This window comes from Schistocerca cancellata, chromosome 2 (genome assembly GCF_023864275.1).
Source record: "Schistocerca cancellata isolate TAMUIC-IGC-003103 chromosome 2, iqSchCanc2.1, whole genome shotgun sequence".
NCBI classification, from domain to species: Eukaryota; Metazoa; Arthropoda; class Insecta; order Orthoptera; family Acrididae; genus Schistocerca; species Schistocerca cancellata.
In genome coordinates this window covers 349,854,934-349,881,306 of record NC_064627.1, presented here as the reverse complement: position 1 = coordinate 349,881,306, position 26,373 = coordinate 349,854,934, and the positions used below count along the sequence as shown (strand labels likewise).

The 26,373-nt window shown below is 45.3% G+C and overlaps 1 protein-coding gene across 1 annotated transcript in view; it reads left to right on the top strand.

Moving 5' to 3' along the window:
- The window catches only part of LOC126153937 (pickpocket protein 28-like), a 164,765-nt gene that overhangs the window by 113,021 nt on the left and 25,371 nt on the right, over positions 1 to 26,373 (top strand). Inside the window, exons 6-8 of the mRNA XM_049916103.1 lie at positions 4,199 to 4,412; positions 9,622 to 9,892; positions 21,564 to 21,623. Coding sequence (XP_049772060.1) covers positions 4,199 to 4,412; positions 9,622 to 9,892; positions 21,564 to 21,623 — 545 coding nt within the window. The remainder of the gene's footprint in view (positions 1 to 4,198; positions 4,413 to 9,621; positions 9,893 to 21,563; positions 21,624 to 26,373) is intronic.

Genomic DNA, 26,373 nt, shown 5'->3' with positions numbered 1-26,373 from the left:
TTCGTAGCGACGGGATCTTCTCATGAAGTTTCAGTCACCAGTTTTCTCCTCCGATTGAGAAAACACATTGTTGGCACCCACCTCCATAGGGAGAAATGATCATCAAGATAAAATAAGAGAAATCAGGGCTCGCACAGAAAAATTAAAGTGCTCGTTTTTCCCGTGTGCCGTTCGAGAGTGGAATGATAGAGAGACAGTATGAAAGTGGTTCATTGAACCCTCTGCCAGGCACTTTATTGTGAAAGCAGAGTAATCACGTAGATGTAGATGACGAATTGTTGCTTCTGAATTCCACCAAATCAGTACAGATTGTTGCAGCACATTTTTGGCCAAAATATTAGGATCGCTTTCCGCTGAAAGACATATTGCCACCTGGTGGCATTGTGGGCATGCAGTACTTTAAGAAAAATATATGTTGTCTGCTGCCATGTCTTGGAGCAAAAGTTATGTCCTCGATAAAAACGATAAGAAGTAATGAGAAGGCCACTGTAGCAATAGCGAGTTGGTACCCACCAGTGTAGTGACATGTGGATCACAAAAGCAACACTCAGAGGATTATGAGGCACGCATAGCCAAGTGCAGCTGTAAACTGTACTCCACAGTAGTAACCGCGTAGGAAGCAGGGGATGTCACCACACCAAGACAAGTCTCTATTGACTAGGTGCCGGGTTTAACTGTAATAAATGCGTGCCAGAGACATGTAATAAGTCTGGATTTTGAGGCAGTTGGTTACTTCTCATTGCCAGAAACCAGCTGCACCACCACATCGCCAGAGTTACACTGGGCAGCGAGACGAGTGGACACTGCCAGCAGCAGGCATGGGTTCAAGACCGGGCTGTACATGCCGCCAGAACTAAGTCGTTCACGGGCCTTAGTGCCACAGCCTCGCCAACCTACCGTCCGAGTCTGCTGCCGCCGACGCTGACTTCTTAGTATTACTTGGTACCACAACACCAGTTGCTGCCCAATTCCTACCAGGTCGGTCAGTCGTATCCGACGCACAGCCATCTTCAAGCACCGCTGCGGAGATGTGAGTGGATCGATGGTCCGTGGGGGTTTCACGATGCCGAAGAAAGCAGCATGCCCCTGAATAAATGGCCTTGTCCTCTAAAGGCTACCATCCTACGTCAGGCCCTCTGTCTGTTCATGCGTACAGGCCTCAAATTGGGAAATCCATCAAAAAAAGCGACTTAGGTACTTTGACAAATGGCACATGGTACGTCCCCATGTCTAGGAATGAGCATCTGAGAAACTGTGAAGGTACTCAGCTGTTTAACTGCAACTGTCGTGAGATCTGTGTACGGATGTGAAGGACAGTGAAGCTACTAGTAGGTGATAACGTGTTGAAAGTCCTCACTTTATCCCAGAATGTGGAGGTCGGAAACACACCTTGTCTGTAAAGTTGCATGGGAGGCGATCTGAGGCAAATCTGTCGACCGAGTACGAGCCCTGTGGAGACACATTGGTTTCGGAGGCCGTCACTCAGCATTCACTGTTGAACATGGGGCTACACATCATACGACCGCTATAGGTTCCCCTGTTGTCCCAACGAAAGCGTGGATTAATATTGCAGTGGTCACTGGATCATCAAGGTTAGACTGCGGATCAGTGAAAACGAGTCTCCTGGCCGGATGAAACACATTTCTTGTTACATCAGGTTAGTGCCCATACCAGGATACAGCATCTTTCAGGCGAACAGCTGCTCAAGACATGCACTGTTCCATAGCCACAGGGGAACGTTGACATGGGCTTCTGTGCGTAATATGGTACTAATAATATGACAGCCATGACAAAGGTGAAAATTATTTCGTACCACTTGCATACCATAATACTTGAGAGTAATGGCATGGTCCAGCACTATAAATGTCCATGTCAGAAGGTGAAACTTTTGCTAGAATGGTTTGAAGAGTATGGCAGGGAACTCATGTTGATCTATTGGCCACCTAATTCAGCTGGACTGAAGCCCATGGAACGTATCTGGGATGGTATCAGGCACCAGCTTCGGGTCCACGAACCCCCAGCCTGCAGTTTACCGTGACAGCGAGACGTGGCGTACACATCTGGCGCTACAAGCTTCTGTAAACTTTGTAAGTAGCCTGTTTAAGTTTTTATGCTGGTGACGAAACGTAGCGCTCTGTATTAAAATCGCTGACTGCGCTGTGTGCAGTCTGTGGCTAGTTGGACTCATTGTTAGATTATTCGTTACTCTAGTGTTGGGCAGTTTGACGTAAACAGCCAGTAGTGTTGGGCAGTTGGAGGTGAGCCGCCAGCAGTGGTGGATGTGGGGAGAGAGATACCAGAGTTTTGAGATGTAAATACATTGTTTCTTATCAAAAACTTTCATTTGCCAACTATATGCCTATCAGTAGTTAGTGCCTTCAGTAGTTAGAATCTTTTATTTAGCTGGCAGTATTGGCGCTCTCTGTATTGCAGTAATTCGAATAACGAAGATTTTTGTGAGGTAAGTGATTCATGAAGAGTATAGGTTATTGTTAGTCAGGACTATTCTTTTGTAGGGATTATTAAAAGTCAGATTGCATTGCGCTAAAATATTGTGTGTCAGTTTAGAAATGATCAGAATAAGTAAAGAGAAAACTGTATCAGTACATTCAGATTTACTCAGCTGTTCCTGTATCAACGTGAACCAACACAGTTTAAAGCAGGTGGTCATAATGTATACTCTCTTATAGTATATACCTTCAAATCAACAAAACATTAATTACGTAACTATTTTTTCGAGATCACGAATAAAACGTTGTATCTCTTGTATCAGAAAACTCGCGAGAGAATAACCTTATATGTAGACTATAGACTATTTAAAATTCCTTGCTAGTTGGCACTTCATGCGTTGGAGACGGTTTCCTCCAATCAGAGAGCTCAATGTCACACAGGAACAGTTCGTCGTTGTTAAATTTCTGCAACATATGGTCAGTTCACTTTCAATTCCTTGTCCGGTTTTCTTTCTTGATGTGTTTGGGTCCCGAATCCTCGGTCTGGTCCTTAGCCAAACACTAACGGATCCTTTCGTACAAGGCCATCTTCAGACATTTACTGAGTATTATCACCAAAGAAGTTAAATGTTAGACAACATTGGAAGAGAAGTAACACATCTAGACTGAAGAAGATACATACAGTAAGTAACATCTTTGCAATGAAATAGTAAAAACTGAACAGTACACAAATAACAATGGAGTTGACAGGAAAACCTTTAACACAAAAGAGGAATAGCATGGTTTTCCTGTCAACTCCATTGTTATTTGTGTACTGTTCAGTTTTTACCATTTCACTGCAAAGATGTTACTTACTGTACGTATCTACTTCAGTCTAGATGTGTTACTTCTCTTCCGATGTTGTGTGCAAACATTTAACTTCTTTGGTGATAATACTCAGTAAATGTCTGAAGATGGCCTTGTAAGCCGAAAACCGGTTAGCAATAAAAGTAATATTGTAGAACAAAAGCAAACTGGTGCTTTTCATTTATTATAATGTTGTTCTACCAAGAACCGACGGAAGATCCTGTTAATAAGAGAAATTACAGTTCGCTTTTAGTTCTGAAACTGAAATCTTTCTCTCTCGACTTCACTCGTAGAGGCAAGCTTTAAGCACAGGTAACAAAGCGAGTGTGGTTAACAATTGTGCCGCACGTTGTTGACCTGATACATTGTACATCACGAGATCACGAGTTTGTGGTCACGTTAGGACATGAGTGTAAATTCAGGTTTCCAATAAGCGTCGTCTGCCACAGTTCAGTCATTGATTACTTAAAATAACCTGTCGACAGAGAATTTGACGTTCCCGTCATAACCTGATGCTTGTAACACCACTTCAGTACCTACGAAGTGACCCACTGTATTTCCGTGTCGCCATTAACCGAGCGGCAGCCGATGTGACAACACTGTCGCGGCAAGTGACAGACGTCAACTAGCAAGTAATTTTATCGGACTATAGTTAAGAGAGACACCTTCCAACCCGTCAAATTGAACTTGATGACAGTGAGAGTAATAGATAGTATCATTCAACTGAATTAATATACTGGTGATCGTAAGAACATTAATGGCAGAAACACACACACTTAATACGTTTTCCTTTCATTACATGAATCATACTTCCTTTCATTATCGTTTGTGTATGACATGCCAAGATATGCCAAGACACTTACGAAATATTAATGCTAAATGGCGACTGGCGTGTTATGCAGGGCGAGCCTGATGAGACGTAACGATGGCAACGAAGATCTGAAGAGGAGGCCGTCTGATTGGAACGCCGAGCTTGGCTTCAAAAACGGTTCGGGCCTGGTCACGCATCCCGTGCGCTCGCTGGGTCCCGGACCCATCAACGGCTTGCACGTCGTAATGGGGGTCTACAGTCGGAACATCGACTACATCTGCAAGGGACCTATACAGGGCTTCAAGGTAACTCTCACAGTCCCCAACGCCAAAATATTCTTACTCACAGAAGTTGTTGCCGTGTCGCGTTGATACCTTCTCGTGCCAAAATTGAAGAGAAGAGTTGCGACGACACGTATTCAGGCACTTACCTTAACGTGTAGTGCCACCATTTTTCCGGTTGGGAAAAATATACACTCCTGGAAATGGAAAAAAGAACACATTGACACCGGTGTGTCAGACCCACCATACTTGATCCGGACACTGCGAGAGGGCTGTACAAGCAATGATCACACGCACGGCACAGCGGACACACCAGGAACCGCGGTGTTGGCCGTCGAATGGCGCTAGCTGCGCAGCATTTGTGCACCGCCGCCGTCAGTGTCAGCCAGTTTGCCGTGGCATACGGAGGTCCATCGCAGTCTTTAACACTGGTAGCATGCCGCGACAGCGTGGACGTGAACCGTATGTGCAGTTGACGGACTTTGAGCGAGGGCGTGTAGTGGGCATACGGGAGGCCGGGTGGACGTACCGCCGAATTGCTCAACACGTGGGGCGTGAGGTCTCCACAGTACATCGATGTTGTCGCCAGTGGTCGGCGGAAGGTGCACGTGCCCGTCGACCTGGGACCGGACCGCAGCGACGCACGGATGCACGCCAAGACCGTAGGATCCTATGCAGTGCCGTAGGGGACCGCACCGCCACTTCCCAGCAAATTAGGGACACTGTTGCTCCTGGGGTATCAGCGAGGACCATTCGCAACCGTCTCCATGAAGCTGGGCTACGGTCCCGCACACCGTTAGGCCGTCTTCCGCTCACGCCCCAACATCGTGCAGCCCGTCTCCAGTGGTGTCGCGACAGGCGTGAATGGAGGGACGAACGGAGACGTGTCGTCTTCAGCGATGAGAGTCGCTTCTGCCTTGGTGCCAATGATGGTCGTATGCGTGTTTGGCGCCGTGCAGGTGAGCGCCACAATCAGGACTGCATACGACCGAGGCACACAGGGCCAACACCCGGCATCATGGTGTGGGGAGCGATCTCCTACACTGGCCGTACACCACTGGTGATCGTCGAGGGGACACTGAATAGTGCACGGTACATCCAAACCGTCATCGAACCCATCGTTCTACCATTCCTAGACCGGCAAGGGAACTTGCTGTTCCAACAGGACAATGCACGCCCGCATGTATGCCGTGCCACCCAACGTGCTCTAGAAGGTGTAAGTCAACTACCCTGGCCAGCAAGATCTCCGGATCTGTCCCCCATTGAGCATGTTTGGGACTGGATGAAGCGTCGTCTCACGCGGTCTGCACGTCCAGCACGAACGCTGGTCCTACTGAGGCGCCTGGTGGAAATGGCATGGCAAGCCGTTCCACAGGACTACATCCAGCATCTCTACGATCGTCTCCATGGGAGAATAGCAGCCTGCATTGCTGCGAAAGGTGGATATACACTGTACTAGTGCCGACATTGTGCATGCTCTGTTGCCTGTGTCTATGTGCCTGTGGTTCTGTCAGTGTGATCATGTGATGTATCTGACCCCAGGAATGTGTCAATAAAGTTTCCCCTTCCTGGGACAATGAATTCACGGTGTTCTTATTTCAATTTCCAGGAGTGTATATATATACCTCCAAAAAGCTGCTTTAAGATTTAGTTTCCTGCAAATAATTTCCATTATTTTGTCATGATCTGTCAGATTTTATAGCTTAATGGATGTATACCACTTGACCATCATCGTAAAATACACTCTGAGACAAAAAAATCAACGCACCATGAAGGAGTTATGCAAACTGTTACAAATTAATATTCGTATTCAGAACTGTAAACACTTTGGCAGCCCATATATAAATGGGTGATGCTGCATCGCAGTTTCACCGCAAATCTACATCTACATTTATACTCCGCAAGCCACCCAACGGTGTGTGGCCGAGGGCACTTTACGTGCCACCGTCGTTACCTCCCTTTCCTGTTCCAGTCGCGTATGGTTCGCCGGAAGAACGACTGCCGGAAAACCTCCGTGCGCGCTCGAATCTCTCAAATTTTACATTCGTGATCTCCTCGGGAGGTATAAGTAGGGGCAAGCGATATATTCGATACCTCATCCAGAAACGCACCGTCTCGAAGCCTGGACAGCAAGCTACACCGCGATGCACCCCGTGACGAAACGCGCCGCTCTTCTTTGGATCTTCTCTATCTCCCGACCTGGTACGGATCCCACACTGGTGAGCAATACTCAAGTATAGGTCGAACGAGTGTTTTGTAAGCCACCTCCTTTGTTGATGGACTACATTTTCTAAGGCCTCTCCCAATGACTCTCAACCTGGCAACCGCCTAACCAACAATTAATTTTATATGATCATTCCTCTTCAAATCGTTCCGTACGCATACTCCCAGATATTTTACAGAAGTAACTGCTACCAGTGTTTGTTCCGCTATCACATAATCATACAATAAAGGATCCTTCTTTCTATGTATTCGCAGTATATTACATTTGTCTATGTTAAGGGTCAGTTGCCACGCCCAGCGCCGGCCAGGGTGGCCGAGCGGTTCTAGGCGCTACAGTCTGGAACCGCGCGACCGCTACGATCGTTGGTTCGAATCCTGCCTCGGGCATGGATGTGGGTGATGTCATTAGGTTAGTTAGGTGTAAGTAGTTCTAAGCTCTAGGGGACTGATGACGTCAGAAGTTAAGTGCCATAGTGCTCAGAGCCATTTGAACCACTCCCCGCACCAAGTTCCTATCCGCTGCAGATCTTCCTGCATTTCGCTGCAATTTTCTAATACTGCAACTTCTCTGTATACTACTGCATCATCAGCGAAAAGCCCCATGGAACTTCCGATACCATCTACTAGGTCTTTTATATATATTGTGAAAAGCAATGGTCCCATAACACTCCCCTGTGGCACGCCAGAGGTTACTTTAACGTCTGTAGACATCACTCCATTGAGAACAACATGCTGTGTACTGTTTGCTAAAAACTCCTTAATCCAGCCACACAGCCGGTCCGATATTCCGTAGACTCTTACCTTGTTTATCAGGTGACAGTGCGGAACTGTAGCGAACGCCTTCCGGAAGTCAAAGAAAATGGCATCTACCTGGGGGCCTGTATCTAATATTTTCTGGGTCTCATGAACAAATAAAGCGAGTTGAGTCTCACACGATCGCTGTTTCCGGAATCCATGTTGATTCCTACAGATTAGATTCTGGGTTTCCAGAAATGACATGATACGCGAGCAAGAAACATGTTCTAAAATTCTACAACAGATCGAAGTCAGAGATATAGGCCTATAGTTTTGCGCATCTGCTCGACGACCCTTCTTGAAAACTGGGACTACCTGTGCTCTTTTCCAATCATTTGGAACCTTCCGTTCCTCTAGAGACTTGCGGTACACGGCTGTTAGAAGGGGGGCCAGTTCTTTCGCGTACTCTGTGTAGAATCGAATTGGTATCCAGTCAGGTCCAGTGGACTTTCCTCTGTTGAGTGATTTCAGTTGCTTTTCTATTCCTTGGACACTTATTTCGATGTCAGCCATTTTTTCATTCGTGCGGTGATTTATAGAAGGAACTGCAATTCGGTCTTCCTCTGTGAAACAGCTCTGCAAAAAGGTGTTTAGTATTTCAGCTTTACGCGTGTCATCCTCTGTTTCAATGCCATCATCATCCCAGAGTGTCTGGATTTGCTGTTTCGATCCAATTACTGATTTAACGTAAGACCAGAACTTCCTAGGATTTTCTGTCAAGCCAGTACATAAAATTTTACTTTCAAATTCACAGAACGCTTCACGCATAGCCCTCCTTATGCTTTGACACCGTTTAGTTTCCGTTGGTCTGAGAGGTTTTCGCTGCGTTTAAATTTGCAGTGAAGCTCTCTTTGCTTTCGCAGTAGCGGGAAATTATATTGGAGCAGGAGACATTTCGACATCTGGCAATGAATTCTTTGCGAATTTCATTGGGTGTACTCAGCTGGACATAACTATGTCTCACAGATAGGCGTGTGAACAATATACACAGATGTCACCATTTGAGATAGGACGTGTAGTCGTGTTCAAAGAAGCCGGTTGGAGTAATCGACGAGTGGCTCGCCATTTGATTAGGAGCGATGCCACTATATGACGATTATGGCAGGAATGGGTGAACCATGGCCAAAGACAGTCAAGAAGGAAGCGGTCGACCTAGAGAGGCGAGAGAACGTGAGGAGAGAGCAATCTGCAGAGAGGCACACTAAACTTAGGGCTCCGGATTGATCAGTATCCTTGATCTGATGCGCAACTGGTACTTCAGTGACCACAAAGACCATTAATAGGTGGCTCACAGAAATGGGGCTGAGCTCATGATGTCCCTTGCAGCGACTTCCACTGACGTCTGTACTTCACAAAACCCCGTTGCAGTGTTGTCGGGCACATTCGGTTGGAGTGACATTGGAGCAGAACTGTCTCCAGTGATGAGTCCCGCTTCCAACTGAGCCCCGACGACCAGCGGATACTTCTCTGGAGATGCTCTGAACAGCGGTGGGATACCGGTCTTACTTCCGCCATATCTACGAGCTATCACAAGAATTAAAAAGTATTAGCAGAAATCCTCACACTTTTTCAAGTCGAAACTGAAGAATTTCATCATGACTCATTCCTTCCATTGTGTCGTGGAACTCCGGACAAAAATAAAGCCAATTCCTCTGTTATATTTTAGATAAAAATTTATCTGTTATTATATTTTCTAATTTTGTGGTACCATGACCATGGAGATTTGCCACTCGGCTTAGCCCTGCGGAACCAGACGTGTTAAATAAACAGTGTCATCGGAAAAGCACCAAGTTTTTTTATTTCTTCGCCTTGAACTTGAATTCCTTTTCAACGTCTCTGCTTTGTTTCCGTGACTCTTTGTTCAATGTACGGACTGAATAACATCTGGGAGAGGCTAAAGGATGCTCTCAGTCCTTACTCAACGACAGCTCCCCTTTCATTCCCTTCGACTCTTAAAACGACATTATAGTGTCTGTACAAGTGGCAGATAACTTTTCATTCAGTCTGGTGTACTCCTGCTTCCTTGAGAATTTCAAAGAGTTTATCCCAATCAGCACTGTCAAAGATTTCCTAAATCTGCTAATGCTAAAAACGTAAATTTGCCTTTCTTCAGCATGCCTTATCAGTATTAAGTTAGGTTGACAATTACCATATGAAAAAGAAATGTTAAAGTGTTTAATGCCACCTCTGCGACTGCCGCCGCCTGTGGTCGCAGGTGCTGCTGCACAGCCCGGGCGAGGTGCCGCAGACGAGCCTGCAGTTCCTGCGCGTGCCGCTGGGCCAGGACGTGATGGTGGCCGTGCACCCGCACATGCTCAACACCAGCGACGCGCTGCGCACCTACGCGCCCAGCCGCCGCCAGTGCTACTTCCCGTACGAGCGCCGGCTGCGCTTCTTCCGCACCTACACACAGAGGAACTGCGAGCTCGAGTGCTTGAGCAACCTCACGCTGCACCGCTGCTCCTGCGTCTCCCTCCACATGCCTCGTGAGTTGTCTTCTCGTCTTCTGTACAAAATTCAATAGAATGAGATTGCATCAAATTGGAGCACTCGTTCTGTATCGGAAAATACGTTTTTAACCCACAATTGTTTTGTTCGCACTGGTCAGACTGACAACAGCGTGCTGGTTTCGAGTAACGTGGGTCATCAACCTAAGATAAAAAAATCTAACACGTTTCTCGCCTGTTTTGTTACTAAAACACATGAAAACTTTAGCTATTATTATTTTCAAAACCGATTTTGCCGTTCAGCTTCCTACAACAGCTCTATAGCTTTAACACTGAAATTCGTGACAACATACACTCCTGGAAATGGAAAAAAGAACACATTGACACCGGTGTGTCAGACCCACCATACTTGCTCCGGACACTGCTGTACAAGCAATGATCACACGCACGGCACAGCGGACACGCCAGGAACCGCGGTGTTGGCCGTCGCATTGCTCGCGTCTTCAGCGATGAGAGTCGCTTCTGCCTTGGTGCCAATGATGGTCGTATGCGTGTTTGGCGCCGTGCAGGTGAGCGCCACAATCAGGACTGCATACGACCGAGGCACACAGGGCCAACACCCGGCATCATGGTGTGGGGAGCGATCTCCTACACTGCTACACTGGCCGTACACCACTAGTGATCGTCGAGGGGACACTGAATAGTGCACGGTACATCCAAACCGTCATCGAACCCATCGTTCTACCATTCCTAGACCGGCAAGGGAACTTGCTGTTCCAACAGGACAATGCACGTCCGCATGTATCCCGTGCCACCCAACGTGCTCTAGAAGGTGTAAGTCAAGTACCCTGGCCAGCAAGATCTCCGGATCTGTCCCCCATTGAGCATGTTTGGGACTGGATGAAGCGTCGTCTCACGCGGTCTGCACGCCCAGCACGAACGCTGGTCCAACTGAGGCGCCAGGTGGAAATGGCATGGCAAGCCGTTCCACAGGACTACATCCAGCATCTCTACGATCGTCTCCATGGGAGAATAGCAGCCTGCATTGCTGCGAAAGGTGGATATACACTGTACTAGTGCCGACATTGTGCATGCTCTGTTGCCTGTGTCTATGTGCCTGTGGTTCTGTCAGTGTGATCATGTGATGTATCTGACCCCAGGAATGTGTCAATAAAGTTTCCCCTTCCTGGGACAATGAATTCACGGTGTTCTTATTTCAATTTCCTGGAGTGTATTTAGATTTTATTGGTGGTACATGGTGTTGCTTGTTTTCATTTCTGGACTTCGTTTACTTTTTCCTTATTTTTTATACAGGGTGATGTTGTGAAATGGGGCAAACTGCAGGAAATGATTCCTGAGAAAATAAGGGGCAAGGGCGGTACCAGAAGGCGGAGATAAAAGATTTTTGACAGTATAGGTTTCAATGATTGGAAGCACACTTGAAAACACGGCAGCAAATGGGAATGTACTGTCTGTGCTAGTCTCTTAGCTCCACTCTCAACCGTGAAGAACTGTAGTCCATGACGGCGCTGCTATCATACACTGGTTCTACAATGAGGTGAAGAAAATCGTGGGATACTCCAAATATCGTGTCGGACCCCCTTTTTCCCGGCGTAATGCAGCAACACGACATGGTATGGACTCAAAAAGTCTCGTTGCAAGACCCCTACAGAAGTATCGAGCCATGCTGCCGCTATAGCCGTCCATATGTGCGAATGTGTCGCCGGCGCGGGATGTTTCGTGCACGAACTCGCCTCTCGGTTATGTCTCACAAATGTTCGATGGGATTCACGTCGGGCGATCCGGTTCACTAAATAATTCGATCGCATTGTCCAGAATGCATTTCAAACCAGTCGCGAAGAATTGTCACCCGACTGCGTGACATCGTTGTTTGGCAAGGTGAAATCCATAAATGCCTGAAAATGTTGTCCGAGTAGCTGAACATATCAAATTACAGACAACGAACTTTTCAGTAGGACCACAAGACCAAGTTCATTCCATGTAAACACAGCCTACTAGATCAGCTTGCACAGTGATTCGCTGACAACTTGGGTCCACGGCTTCGAGTGATCTGTGCCACACACCGAACCCAACCATCAGCTCTTACCAACTGACATCAGTTGTCTGGGATCCAACCGATATGGTAACGAGCTGTTAGCCAAGGCATTTGTGTCGGTCGTCTTCTGTCATAGCCTGTTAGTGCCAAATTTTGCCACACTGTCCTAACTGATACGTTAGTCGTACGTGCCACATTGATTTCCTCCGTTATTTAACGCAGTGTTGGTTGCCTCGTAGCAATGGCATCACCACGCAAAAGCCGCTGCTCTCGGTAGTTAAATGAAGGACGTCAACCATTGTGTTGCCAGTACTGAGAGGTGATGCCTGAAATTTGGTATTCGTGGCACATTCCTTACACTGTGGACCTCGCAATACTGAATCGTGTAGCTCCAACTGATATTCCGCGATCAAAGTTTGTTGGTTACCGTCGTTTGGTCGTAATCACATCGGAAACCTTTTCACTTGAATCACCTAAATGCAAATGACAGCTTTCCAAAGCGCTGCCCTTTTATACCTTGTGAACGCGATACTATTCCCATTTGTTTTCCTACACATCACTATCAAGTGGCTTTCGTCTTATTGGCCGTTACCACTATAGGTACCTCAATGTTATATCCGCTGCATGGGGTCGTCAGACGCCAAGGGCTGTAATACGTCCACTTCACGGCTTTGTTGTCCTATACACACTGCAACAGTGACTGAGGTCAGCTCCAGCTGTATAGTCAGTGTTGTACTGCGATATCGCGAGTCCACGTGCAGTGTCAGTCTCCCGACGAAAGAAGATTTGACTCGTGTTTTGTAGTGTGAGTAATACAGAAGCCATTGCCTCAACCGGCCGGCGTGCATAAAGGTCGACAAGACATTCGAAGACAGACTAAGGTTGTCGTATAGAAAGTTTTGTTTACGGATTTGGTCAACAATGGTTCAAATGGTTCAAATGGATCTGAGCACTATGGGACTTAACATCTGAGGTCATCAGTCCCCTAGAACTGCTTAAACCTAACTAACCTAAGGACATCACACACATCCATGCCCGAGGCAGGATCCTAACCTGCGACCAAACGGTCACGCGATTCCAGACTGACGCGCCTAGAACCTCTCGGCCACTCCAGCCGTGCCCGAGCAATGAATCACGACCTGTCCACATAGCTTTACTTCAGCCAGTACCCCGTACTTACAAAACTGGTCGCAATTCGTGCTCGGTTAGATCAGTTTGTAGATGCTGTTACATTAATAACTTGTGTGGCTGCCAGATTATATTGTACAGGTGCCAGATGTCAGTTTGTGGGATGGAGTTCCATGCCTGTTGCACTTAGTCGGTCAATACAGGGACAGTTAATAGCGGTTGTGGATGAAGTTGAAGTTGTCCGATAATATCCCATATGTGTTCGATTGGAAACATATCTGGTGATCGAGCAGGCAACGCATGTCGACACTCTGTAGAGTACGTTTGGTTACAACTGTTGTATTTGGGCGACCGTTATCCTATTAGAAATAGCCGGCCTAGGTGACCGAGCGGTTCTAGGCGCTACAGTCCGGAACCGCGTGACCGCTACGGTCGCAGGTTTGAATCCTGCCTCGGGCATGGATGTGTGTAATGTCCTTAGGTTAGTTAGGTTTAAGTAGTTCTAAGTTCTATGGGACAGATGACCTCAGATATTAAGTCCCATAGTGCTCAGAGCCATTTGAACCATTTTGTTAGAAAACACCCCCTGGAATGCTGTTCACAAATGGCATCATAACAAATGGAATCACCAGAATGACGAACAAATTTCCATCAGGGTGCGTGGGATAATCACGAGAGTCCTCCTGCTGTCATACTCCAGGTGTAGGCCCAGTGTGTCTAGCACCCACCCAGCTTGGTTGCAAGCACTCAACTGGTCTCCTTCTAAACAACAAACGGTGGAAATGTGGATCGACCGTGAGCAGTGCCGAGATAGTCTGCGCAATTGCAATGAAGCTGCGTTCCTGATGGTGCAGTGGTTAATGCACCTGCCTGGTAAGGGCGAATCCCTGTCCAGTGCACATTTTCACTCGTCGCCCATGATTCTGCTTTATGTCCCGATGCAGCTGACAGGAGTAATCCCCTCCCTTTCCTTTATTCCCCTCTCCATCTTCGATTTACATATAAATATGTTCAGCAGCTTATCGAACTGTTTGAGTCTGACTCGGAGTATTTAATATCACTATATGTTTGACAAGGCGTCTATATCGCTCGTCTATTAGCGTATAGGTAACAGCGGTAACTCAGCAGTGGAATGCGACTGTGGCACTGAGCAGCAGGCTAGTTGCGTCCGCGCGTCTTCATTATCAACGAGCTGGCATCTGTCATCTCGTTGGCAACAGCAGAAAATACACACAACAAGAAATGTTTTGTATCACGTCGGTTCCGAGAGTTTCGGAACCTGTAGAGAAAATTGGAATATAGATTGACATAAACATCATTTCCGCCCTTCTTATTGCTCATGAAAACCAAACATTGCATGCTGTACCAAAACCGCATGTTGTACCACCACGCAGCCAGACCTTCAGAGGTGGTGGTCCAGATTTCTGTACACACCGGTACCTCTAATACCCAGTAGCACGTCCTCTTTCACTGATGCATGCCTGTATTCGTCGTGGGATACTATCCACCAGTTCAGTTCATCAAGGCACTCTTGGTCCAGATTGTCCCACTCTCCAACGTCGATTCGCCGTAGATCACTCAGAGTGGTTGGTGGGTCACATAGTCCATAAACAGCCCTTTTCAGTATATCCCAGCCATGTTCCGTAGGGTTCATGTCTGGAGAACATGCTGACCACTCTAGTCGAGCGATGTCGTTATCCTGAAGGAAGTCATTCACAAGATGTGCACGATGGGGGCGTTGTCCATGAAGACGAATGCCTCGCCAATATGCTGCCGATATGGTTGCACTATTGGTCAGAGGATGGCACTCAATTATCGCACAGCCGTTTCGGCGCCATCCACGACCACCAGCGGAGTACGTCGGCCGCACATAATGCCACCCAAAAACATCAGGGAACCTTCACATTCCTGCACTCAAATGGTTCAAATGGCTCTGAGCACTATGGGACTTAACTTCTAAGGTCATCAGTCCCCTAGAACTTAAAACTACTTAAACCTAACTAACCTAAGGACATCACACACATCCATGCCCGAGGCAGGATTCGAACCTGCGACCATAGCGGTCGCGCGGTTCCAGACTGTAGCGCCTGGAACCACTCGGCCACCCTGGCCGGCTTGCTGCACTCGCTGGACAGTGTGTCTAAGGCGTTCAGCCTCACCAGGCTGCTTCCAAACACGTCTCTGGCGAGAGTCTCGGTGAAGAGAACGTGATGCTAATCCTGAGGGGTCCATTCGACATGTTTTTGAGACCATCTGTACCGCGCTGCATGGTGTCGTGGTTGCAAAGATGGACCTCACCATGGACTTCGGGAGTGAAGCTGCGCATCATGCAGCCTATTGCGCTCAGTTTGAGTGGTAACAAAACGTTCTGTGGCTGCACGTAAAGCATTATCCAACATGGTGAAGTTGCTGTCAGGGTTCCTCCGAGCAATAATCCGTAGGTAGCGGTCATCCATTGCTGTAGTAGCTCTTGGGCGGCCTGAGAGAGGCATGCCATCGACAGTTCTTGTCTCTCTGTATCTCCTCCGTGTCCGAACAACATCGCTTTGGTTCACTCCGAGACGCCTAGACACTTCACTTGTTGAGAGCCCTTCCTGCCACAACGTAACAATGTGGACGCGATCGAACCGCGGTATTGACCGTCTAGGCATGGTTAGACTACAGACAACTCCAGCCGTGTACCTCCTTCCTGGTGGAATGACTGGAACTGATCGACTGTCAAACCCCCTCCGTCTTATAGGCGCTACTCATGCATGGTTGTGTACATCTCTGAACAGTCAAAGGAACTGTGTCTGTGATACAGTATCCACGTCAACTTCGCCGGCCGGAGTGGCTGTGCGGTTCTAGACGCTACAGTCTGGACCGCGCGACCGCTACGGTCGCAGCTTCGAATCCTGCCTTGGGCATGAACGTGTGTGATGTCCCTAGGTTAGTTAGGTTTAATTAGTTCTAAGTTCTAGGCGACTAATGACCTCATAAGTTAAGTCCCATAGAGCTCAGAGCTATTTTTGAACCTCGTCAGCTTCTATCTACAGCTATTCTGTGAAGCGGGGTGATGTAATACTTATTTTCATGAGTGTAGCTCCGGATGTGTTTCCTGCGGCGATCTAGCGCCAGATGCGGCTGACTCTTAGAAGGTTTCTAGGCGGTGATTTCTCAGTACCTGGCGTTGAAAGTTTCTGTTTGGTGGAGCCATCTGGTGATTTCGTTGTGTAGCTATTCGTAGTACAGACAGAGAGAGAGAGAGAGAGAAATTCTAGATTCTAAGTAATTATTAGGAGAACTATAAACTGCGTATCAGACAGGTACTTTAACCTTCTTTCTTGTCCCTTCCAATCAGGCCATGCAGGCTTGTCTAATAGATGGTATCTAAACTTCAGCGTATTCCCATTTCAAACAAATATAACCTTGCATGATAGTGGCTAACGAAGTTCCCTATGTAACATCCTGGCAATTTAAAACTGTGTGCCGGACCGAGACTTGCACTCGGGACTATAGTTCCGTATGAGGCACATGTCTGCTGTGAATGAATAGCAAAATCTTATTGCAAGTGTGCTCAGTTTGCACAGAGCAAAGATGTGTATCACTGCGTGACCGTACAGCAAAACAGCGGCATCAGACTAAACAACTTGACCTTTCTCCAGCATGGCAGAACTCAAGAGTGGCTTCTTGAAACTCATATCCCAGCATTCTCAGCGCGGTAACTTGTAAATACGAGTAGATTTGTTTCGTGCTTTCAAATTCCTTTCAAAGAACGGCATTGGCTGAGGTATCCAATTGTCTCCCTCGCGTGTGTGTGACATCCTACAAACCTGACAGAGCGCGGCTTGGCGGAGCGGTGGCATTAACACTACTGGTTCCATTAGCAATTTCCTCTGGGCTCGGCAGCTGAGGCAGAGGTGTTGGAGGCTCGGCTGGTGTCTCCATCGCTGCGGCGGCTGTGGCCCAATGTATGAGCACAGTAACCGGCGCGATATGTCCCAGGGCTCGGTGGGCCCTGCGGCAGCCCTGCGTCTCGTCTCTCAGGGCAGGTCTAAGTGCAAGCCTCATACAGCACTGTGTTGTTGTGTGTGTGAAATCTTATGGGACTTAACTAAGGTCATCAGTCCCAAAGCTTACACACTACTTAACCTAAATTATCCTAAGGACAAACACACACACACACACACATGCCTGAGGGAGGACTCGAACCTCTGCCGGGATCAGCCGCACAGCCCATTACTGCTGCGCCCTAGACCGCTCGGCTAATCCCGCGCGACATACAGCACTCCGGACAGCGCCCTAAGTGTCACAACCCTATAGTGATAGTGCTGCGATATTAACACAAGAATATTTCAGTAGAGAAGGGGCATCGTATTTATACACTCACAGGCTGCACTTACTTGGTATTCCCTATGTCTTGTGCCATGTATACTAAACACTTGCGCGGCTTCTGGTCTGGAATGGTTTCCACCTTCTTCCGCTTAGGTGCTACTTTGTCAACTATTTCCATACCTCACGTAGCACGCTCTCCTCTCAGTGCGCAAGGCATAACATGTGCTCTCACCTGTGGTTGTCTTGTCTGCAATCTACTTCCCACTTTGCACATTTCTGACCAAATACGGTAGGTGTGTTACACTGAATACATCACAAATTGAACCCAAGGTGGCTACTTGTTCAGAGTCTTTACTAAGAATGGAACTGCATCATTGCAGTAAACCTGCAGTACGCAAAGTAACTGATTAGTGAAGATAGAAAATTAAGTATTGAAAGATGCAATGTAACAGTCAACTTTCAATTTGAACTCGGGAGTATAAATTTTGAGTAACTCTAAAATTGATGTGAGATGCATTCTGATTTTGCATGTATAGAGACAGCTAATAATGTAAAGATAAAATACCTTGTTTGCAGTACCGGGTAATAACAGAAGCTGAGTATTACTTCGCAAAGGTTTTACTTTCCAGAATAGCTGTTTTCTCCACACATACAAATACGAAGCAAGCTGGAAGTAATACCATGATTATTGGTGCTAGTCATAATTCGTTGTTAATATGATTCATATACGTAGCATGCAGTGGTGGGGCCTGCCTGTTAATGTATCAATTGCGCATTCCACACCCCTGAAGGGTCTCCTTTAAGAAGGAATGGCTGAAACTCGATGTTTGAATGAATGAAGAGGGAAGTTTGTATAATTCTGAGTGGGCTATTGAAAATGCTGCTTGCAACAGTAGGCAAGGTACCGTACATAAAAATACTTCAAGATGTATCATGAAACGCCGTCAAGACGTATAGGTATTACTGTGATATTTACGATGGCTGTTCTTTCGAACATGTCCAGAACAACAGACAAAACATACATAATAGTAATAATAATGACATTTTAATGACAGGATGCAGGCAAAGCTTCATTGTGTATCATAATAATAACAAATTCTTACCCACATCATTATACAACAGCGACACAACTGTATAATTCCAACTTCTACACATGATGTTCAGCACTTTGTTTCAACTGTGAATATAAAAATAATATACATTAGACAAAAATACAATATTTTGTTAATTTTACGGAGGTAAGAAGAACGATTCAGAAAATTCATTAATGTTGTTTTCTCAGAAAAACTAATTTCCATATAATTCATGTCCAAGCTAAAGCTTTCTGCTGTCTACAGTACTTTTTCCACCATTTTGAAGAAAGAAAGTAAAAAAATCGCCGATATATGCCACATTCGAAACACATAATTGAAAGTACGATTATTGTGGTATTAGAAGAACGTCAGTAACGGTGTTGTTGTTGTGGTCTTCAGTCCTGAGACTGGTTTGATGCAGCTCTCCATGCTACTCTATCCTGTGCAAGTTTCTTCATCTCCCAGTACCTACTGCAGCCTACATCCTTCTGAATCTGCTTAGTGTATTCATCTCTTGGACTCCCTCTACGATTTTTACCCTCCACGCTGCCCTCCAATACTAAATTGGTGATCCCTCGATGTCTCAGAACATGTCCTACCAACCGATCCCTTCTTCTAGTCAAGTTGTGCCACAAGCTCCTCTTCTCCTAATTCTATTGAACACCTCCTCATTAGTTATGTGATCTACCCATCTAATCCTCAGCATTCTTCTGTAGCACCACATTTCGAAAGCTTCTATTCTCTTCTTGTCTAAACTATTTATCGTCCACGTTTCACTTCCATACATGGCTACACTCCATACAAATACTTCCAGAAACGACTTCCTGACATTTAAATCTATACTCGATGTTTCTTCTTCAGAAACGCTTTCCTTGCCATTGCCAGTCTACATTTTATATCCTCTCTACTTCGACCATCATCAGTTATTTTGCTCCCCAAATACAAAAAATCCTTTACTACTTCAAGTGTCTCATTTCCTAATCTAATTCCCTCAGCATCACCCGACTTAATTCGACTACATTCCATTATCCTCGTTTTGCTTTTGTTGATGTTCATCCTATACCCTCCTTTCAAGACACTGTCCATTCCGTTCAACTGCTCTTCCAAGTCCTTTGCTGTCTCTGTCAGAATTACAATGTCATCGGCGAACCTCAAAGTTTTTATTTCTTCTCCGTTGATTTTAATTCCTACTCCAAATTTTACTTTTGTTTCCTTTACTGCTTTCTCAATATACAGATTGAATAACATCGGGCATAGGCTACAACCCTGTCTCACTCCCTTCCCAACCACTGCTTCCCTTTCATACTCCTCAAGTCTTATAACTGCCATCTGCTTTTTGTACAAATTGTAAATAGCCTTTCGCTCCCTGTATTTTACCCCTGCAATCTTCAGAGTTTGAAAGAGAATATTAGAATTCAACATTGTCAAAAGCTTTCTCTAAGTCTACAAATGCTAGAAACGTAGGTTTGCCTTTCCTTAATCTTTCTTATAAGATAAGTCGTAGGGTCAGTATTGCCTCACGTGTTCCAACATTTCTACGGAATCCAAACTGATCTTCCCCGAGGTCGGCTTCTATCAGTTTTTCCATTCGTCTGTAAAGAATTCGCATTAGTACTTCGCAGCTGTGACTTATTAAACTGATAGTTCGGTAATTTTCACATCTGTCAACATCTGTTTTTTTTGGGATTGGAATTATTATATTCTTCTTAAAGTCTGAGGGTATTTCGCCAGTCTCATACATCTTGCTCACCAGATGGTAGAGTTTTGTCAGGACAGGCTCTCCCAAGGCTGTCAATAGTTCTAATGGGATGTTGTCAACTCCAGGGGCCTTGTTTCGACTCAGGTCATTCAGTGCTCTGTCAAACTCTTCACGCAGTATCATATTTCCCATTTCGTCTTCATCTACATCCTCTTCCATTTCCATAATATTGTCCTCAAGTACGTCGCCCTTGTATAGGCCCTCTATACACTCCTTCCACCTTTCTGCTTTCCCTTCTTTGCTTAGAACTGGGTTTCCATCAAAGCTCTTGATAATCATGCAAGTGGTTCTCCTTTCTCCAAAGGTCTCTATAATTTTCCTGTAGGCAGTATATATCTTACCCCTAGTGAGATAAGCCTATACATCCTTACATTTGTCCTCTAGCCATTCCTGCTTAGCCATTTTGCACTTCCTGTCGATCTCATTTTTGAGACTTTGTATTCCTTTTTGCCTGCTTCATTTACTGCATTTTTATACTTTCTGCTTTTATCAATTAAATTCATTATTTCTTCTGTTACCCAAGGGTTTCTATTAGCCCTCGTCTTTTTTACCTATTTGATCCGCTGCTGCCTTCACTATTTTCATCCCTCAAAGCTACCCATTCTTCGTCTACTGTATTTCTTTCCCCCATTCCTGTCAATTGTTCCCTTCTACTGTCCCTGAAACTCTGTATAGCCTCTGGTTCTTTCAGTTTATCCAGGTCCCATCTCCTTATATTCCCACCTTGTTGCAGTTTCTTCAGTTTTAATCTACAGTTCATAACCAATAGTTTGTGGTCAGAGTCCACATCTGCCCCTGGAAATGTCTTACAATTTAAAACCTGGTTGCTAAATCTCTGTCTTACCATTATATAACCTATCTGAACGTTTTAGTATCTCCAGGGTTCTTCCATGCATACAACCTTCTTTCATGATTCTTGAACCAAGTGTTAGCTATGATTAAGAATAACTGAAACTATTTTGTTTATTGCTGATATTAGTTTTTAATGACATCTCCAGGCTAATTTGAAGTTTCTTGTGTAAGTATTTCTGTATTTTACCCTGCCTAAGTGTTAAACGTAGCATTTTCGAAAACCTATGCTAAATTTTTCAAACCTCCCTCTTTCATTCACTTTTCGCCACTGAATTATTTCAGTTCTCTCATGGAGTTGACGTCTGTTTCTCTGTGTCATCATTATTATTATTGTAGAATTTACTGTTATGTAATCGTAGAACCTGTGGCGTGCTTAACAAGCAGCAAGCATTTATGAGTGAAGAATCGCAGCAGAGGCAGCTGATGTGTCCACCACCCTTATTGTCGCATTTCCAGGAACGTTGTTAATTCTGAATGTATAAGTAGCAACAGAAGTCATTATAACAACATCCTTTCTTTCTCTTCCAGGAACAGAAGGTACACCTATCTGTGCGCTAGGAAGCTCCGACTGCATGATGAAGAGCACAAGTAAGTGCTGTCAATATCCGTTACTAATTATTATACGTTTTATGTACGTCTTACTCTTGGAGCACTCTGATCAAAACACTAAAATTGAACTTGGGGTCAAAATAAGAAAGGTGTACAGGGTGATTAAAAAATGCGGCCCGTGTTTTTATAGAATGTAGTCAAAACCAGAAAATTAACTTAAGTAAATTATATGTCTGGGAACAAACATCTATGCGGTGTGGATCACTTTATTTATTGATCCGGCCACCTTTTATTTTATTTTTGATGAGTAATGTATCCTCTAAGTATTCGAAACTTTTTTCTTAGAATACAAAATCTGTATACACTAAATTAAAAGTACAACGGGGAGGTGAGATTTAGAGAAAACCCATTCACACGGGCCGTTAACTGCCAGCGATTTTATTGTCTGGAGTCGCTGCTATACAGAGCGAAGAGTATAGGTGACGAGGAGAACCTACAGCTGGAGCTGATGGTCTACAAATCACTCTTTCTTCGAATGGCTATACGAGGAACGATATTAAAAAGGAGCTGAGGACACCGAAATAAATAACAAGGGCAAAGAAATAGCTCACAGAGTCTTCTTCCTACAATATCATTTGTGCAACGACAATATAACCTCGGCCTTCAAAGATGTGGATTATATCGAGTTCCTTGCACGTGCAGCAAGACGTAGATCGATCGGACAGACACCTCGCTGCATCTCCGTAAGATTCATCGGATATATGCACAACATAAGACTAGACCAGGAAGGAAAACAGCACTAGCTAAGCAATGTTATTGGACGAGAAAACTTTAGATTTCGAAAAAAGTTTGTTTTTTATTACTTATGTTAGTGATTGAAAACTCTTAAAGTCTAGATCGCACATAAAATCTTCTTGATGTAGATGCTGTTTTTGTCAGTTACTAAGCTGTGATGGCATAAAATCTTTGTTTTATGACCATCGTTCAGTTACACTGGCCACGAACGATGAAAAGTTTTTAATTGTCGTGTATGGATGTTGTCATTTTAAGAAAGACTTAAAGGATGTGTGAAGCTGTAATGGCACCAACATTAATCAAGAATGTTTTATGATCTGAAGATGGCTATATTTTTAACTGAAACTAGTAATCCAGCAAAATAAAGAAGATTTCATTTGCGGTCTTCACTTCAAGGGTTTTCAGTCCCTAACATAAACAAAAATTTACAACAGACTGTGTATCTCCTGGTTGATAAGGTCAACAAAATACAATAAACGTCTGTTATCTGCACAGAAAATTATTTCTGATGCGGTGTCACGTAGAAGAAAATATTTAAATCGGAGTTACACAAAATCTCGTTAACTGGTACAGGGCATTTGCTCTCAAAAGGAAATAGTCCAGGTCGACATGTTAAAACCTAACTTGAAATTTTTCACATGGGAAGAATACACCGGAAGAAATTCACTCATACACTCCTGGAAATGGAAAAAAGAACACATTGACACCGGTGTGTCAGACCCACCATACTTGCTCCGGACACTGCGAGAGGGCTGTACAAGCAATGATCACACGCACGGCACAGCGGACACACCAGGAACCGCGGTGTTGGCCGTCGAATGGCGCTAGCTGCGCAGCATTTGTGCACCGCCGCCGTCAGTGTCAGCCAGTTTGCCGTGGCATACGGAGCTCCATCGCAGTCTTTAACACTGGTAGCATGCCGCGACAGCGTGGACGTGAACCGTATGTCCAGTTGACGGACTTTGAGCGAGGGCGTATAGTGGGCATGCGGGAGGCCGGGGGGATGTACCGCCGAATTGCTCAACACGTGGGGCGTGAGGTCTCCACAGTACATCGATGTTGTCGCCGGTGGTCGGCGGAAGGTGCACGTGCCCGTCGACCTGCGACAGGACCGCAGCGACGCACGGATGCACGCCAAGACCGTAGGATCCTACGCAGTGCCGTAGGGGACCGCACCGCCACTTCCCAGCAAATTAGGGACACTGTGGCTCCTGGGGTATCGGCGAGGACCATTCGCAACCGTCTCCATGAAGCTGGGCTACGGTCCCGCACACCGTTAGGCCGTCTTCCGCTCACGCCCCAACATCGTGCAGCCCGCCTCCAGTGGTGTCGCGACAGGCGTGAATGGAGGGACGAATGGAGACGTGTCGTCTTCAGCGATGAGAGTCGCTTCTGCCTTGGTGCCAATGATGGTCGTATGCGTGTTTGGCGCCGTGCAGGTGAGCGCCACAATCAGGACTGCATACGACCGAGGCACACAGGGCCAACACCCGGCATCATGGTGTGGGGAGCGATCTCCTACACTGGCCGTACACCACTGGTGGTCGTCGAGGGGACACTGAATAGTGCACGGTACATCCAAACCGTCATCGAACCCATCGTTCTACCATTCCTAGACCGGCAAGGGAACTTGCTGTTCCAACAGGACAATGCACGTCCGCATGTATCCCGTGCCACCCAACGTGCTCTAGATGGTGTAAGTCAACTACCCTGGCCAGCAAGATCTCCGGATCTGTCCCCCATTGAGCATGTTTCGGACTGGATGAAGCGTCGTCTCACGCGGTCTGCACGTCCAGCACGAACGCTGGTCCAACTGAGGCGCCAGGTGGAAATGGCATGGCAAGCCGTTCCACAGGACTACATCCAGCATCTCTACGATCGTCTCCATGGGAGAATAGCAGCCTGCATTGCTGCGAAAGGTGGATATACACTGTACTAGTGCCGACATTGTGCATGCTCTGTTGCCTGTGTCTATGTGCCTGTGGTTCTGTCAGTGTGATCATGTGATGTATCTGACCCCAGGAATGTGTCAATAAAGTTTCCCCTTCCTGGGACAATGAATTCACAGTGTTCTTATTTCAATTTCCAGGAGTGTAATTTTAGCTACTGAGGTGAACAGCATGTATTTTCTTAACGTTAAAGCTACTCATTTTTGCCTTACGAAGAACCGCTTATAACAGAGATTTGTCTAGACCTTCTTGCCCAGCGCGCGACTCGTTGAATAACCAGAAGCAGCCGTGACAAAAGAACGTAGAGCCTCATAGCGCGAAATCCAAAGTGCACACACGCTTATTATAAGCATTTAAACCATAACAAATATGACTCAAATCGTTAATTTTTTGAAGAATATGTAGTTCATATCGATAGCTGAAATGTTGCAGATATAACAATTATACAAGTGACTACCAGAGGAAATAGAATCAAGGCTTCTGGCTGATGTTACATTGCAGAGGATTTCCGTCAATCGTTTCTTTAATTTCTGTAGCGCAGTTCTTATGATAACTTTTTGAATAATATGTATTTTACTAACAATGAAACATTTCCTTGTTTATTCCCTGTAGTTGGCACTTGAAGTGTTACTGGACTGACGAAAACAAACGTTTTCCTTACACTAGGCACACATAAAAAATTAATATATTCAAGCACTAATTACTAATTTTATTTAGACGTATCTGGAATGCAATAGGAAATGGTTGTGCCTGTTGTTCTAAATATTGTGCTCCGAACTGGGCATACGTTATCAAATTCGTAATTTGTGGTGATGCAAGCTGACAATGCAAAAATGATTGAATTTTAACAATAATGTCGTGATGAAAAACGTGTAATGATAAAGAGCTGTCAGAATTTGTATTTTCCAACGTTCTGAAAAATTCTTTACACTGGTCGAAAGTATGTCATGCAGGTGCTACCACCCTGTTAATTCTGGGTATTATCCGAGTTATATTAAGTCTTCTGTCATCGTCCTAAAAGCCGAGATGTCTTTATGTTCCGCCCAAGACTCCAACAAAAGCACTGAAACATTTTCTGCGAATAGTAAGAAGACGTTTCGGATATAACGTGGAAAATCATTTCCTCCAGTTTTTCCAGATTTTGCGACGTCGATTACAAGATTTTTTTCTTAGTCTTAATTTTTGACACTAATTTGTTCCTGAAGACAGATATAAAACTACAGTAAACAGTAATCCACTACTACTGACGTTGTTGTATACGAATGTGTCTTTGGCCGGCCGGTGTGGCCGAGCGGTTCTAGGCGCTTCAGTCTGGAACCGCGCGACCGCTACGGTCGCAGGTTCGAATCCTGCCTCGGGCATGGATGTGTGTGATGTCCTTAGGTTAGTTAGGTTCAAGTGTTCTAAGTTCTAGGGAACTGATGACCTCAGATGTTGAGTCCCATAGTGCTCAGAGCCATTTGAACCATTTGTATTTGTAATAGTACCTATTAATGACATCTCTTGCGCACGTTTACTTGAAGTAAATTTCGTAATTTTGCGACTTCCTTCGCTGCATAATTTTTCTGAAACCGTTTAAGCACGTCGAAGAAGCCTGGAAATCAGTAATGTTCAACCCATTTGTAATTCAGAGGGTTCAGTCTTGTAGATTTCTCTCAGTAACAGTGTACTGACCCTCACAAGGAGTTCTAAACATTTCAATGAATTTTTCTTCCACACTTTTGCGACTTCCATTTGGACGCATATTTCGTACTTCGTCTAAACTTTTCTTCCGTTTATATAAGCACGTTTAGATCTTAGGAAATGAAATCGGCATTGCTTACTTAAAAGCGTTTTTTCCCGCCTTCGTTTAACCAAAAAATCTTTTTCACTGAAAGCTATTACTTACTGTATATGTTTACGTTCGATATGGAAAGAATATTTTTGTTCTGGACTTTATTAGCACAACTATCATCTGAACCACAATTCACAGAATCTTCCAAGCTGTTTTCTGTTTCATCTATTATTTGCGTAATTTATTTCGAAATGTCGACATCATTTGAACG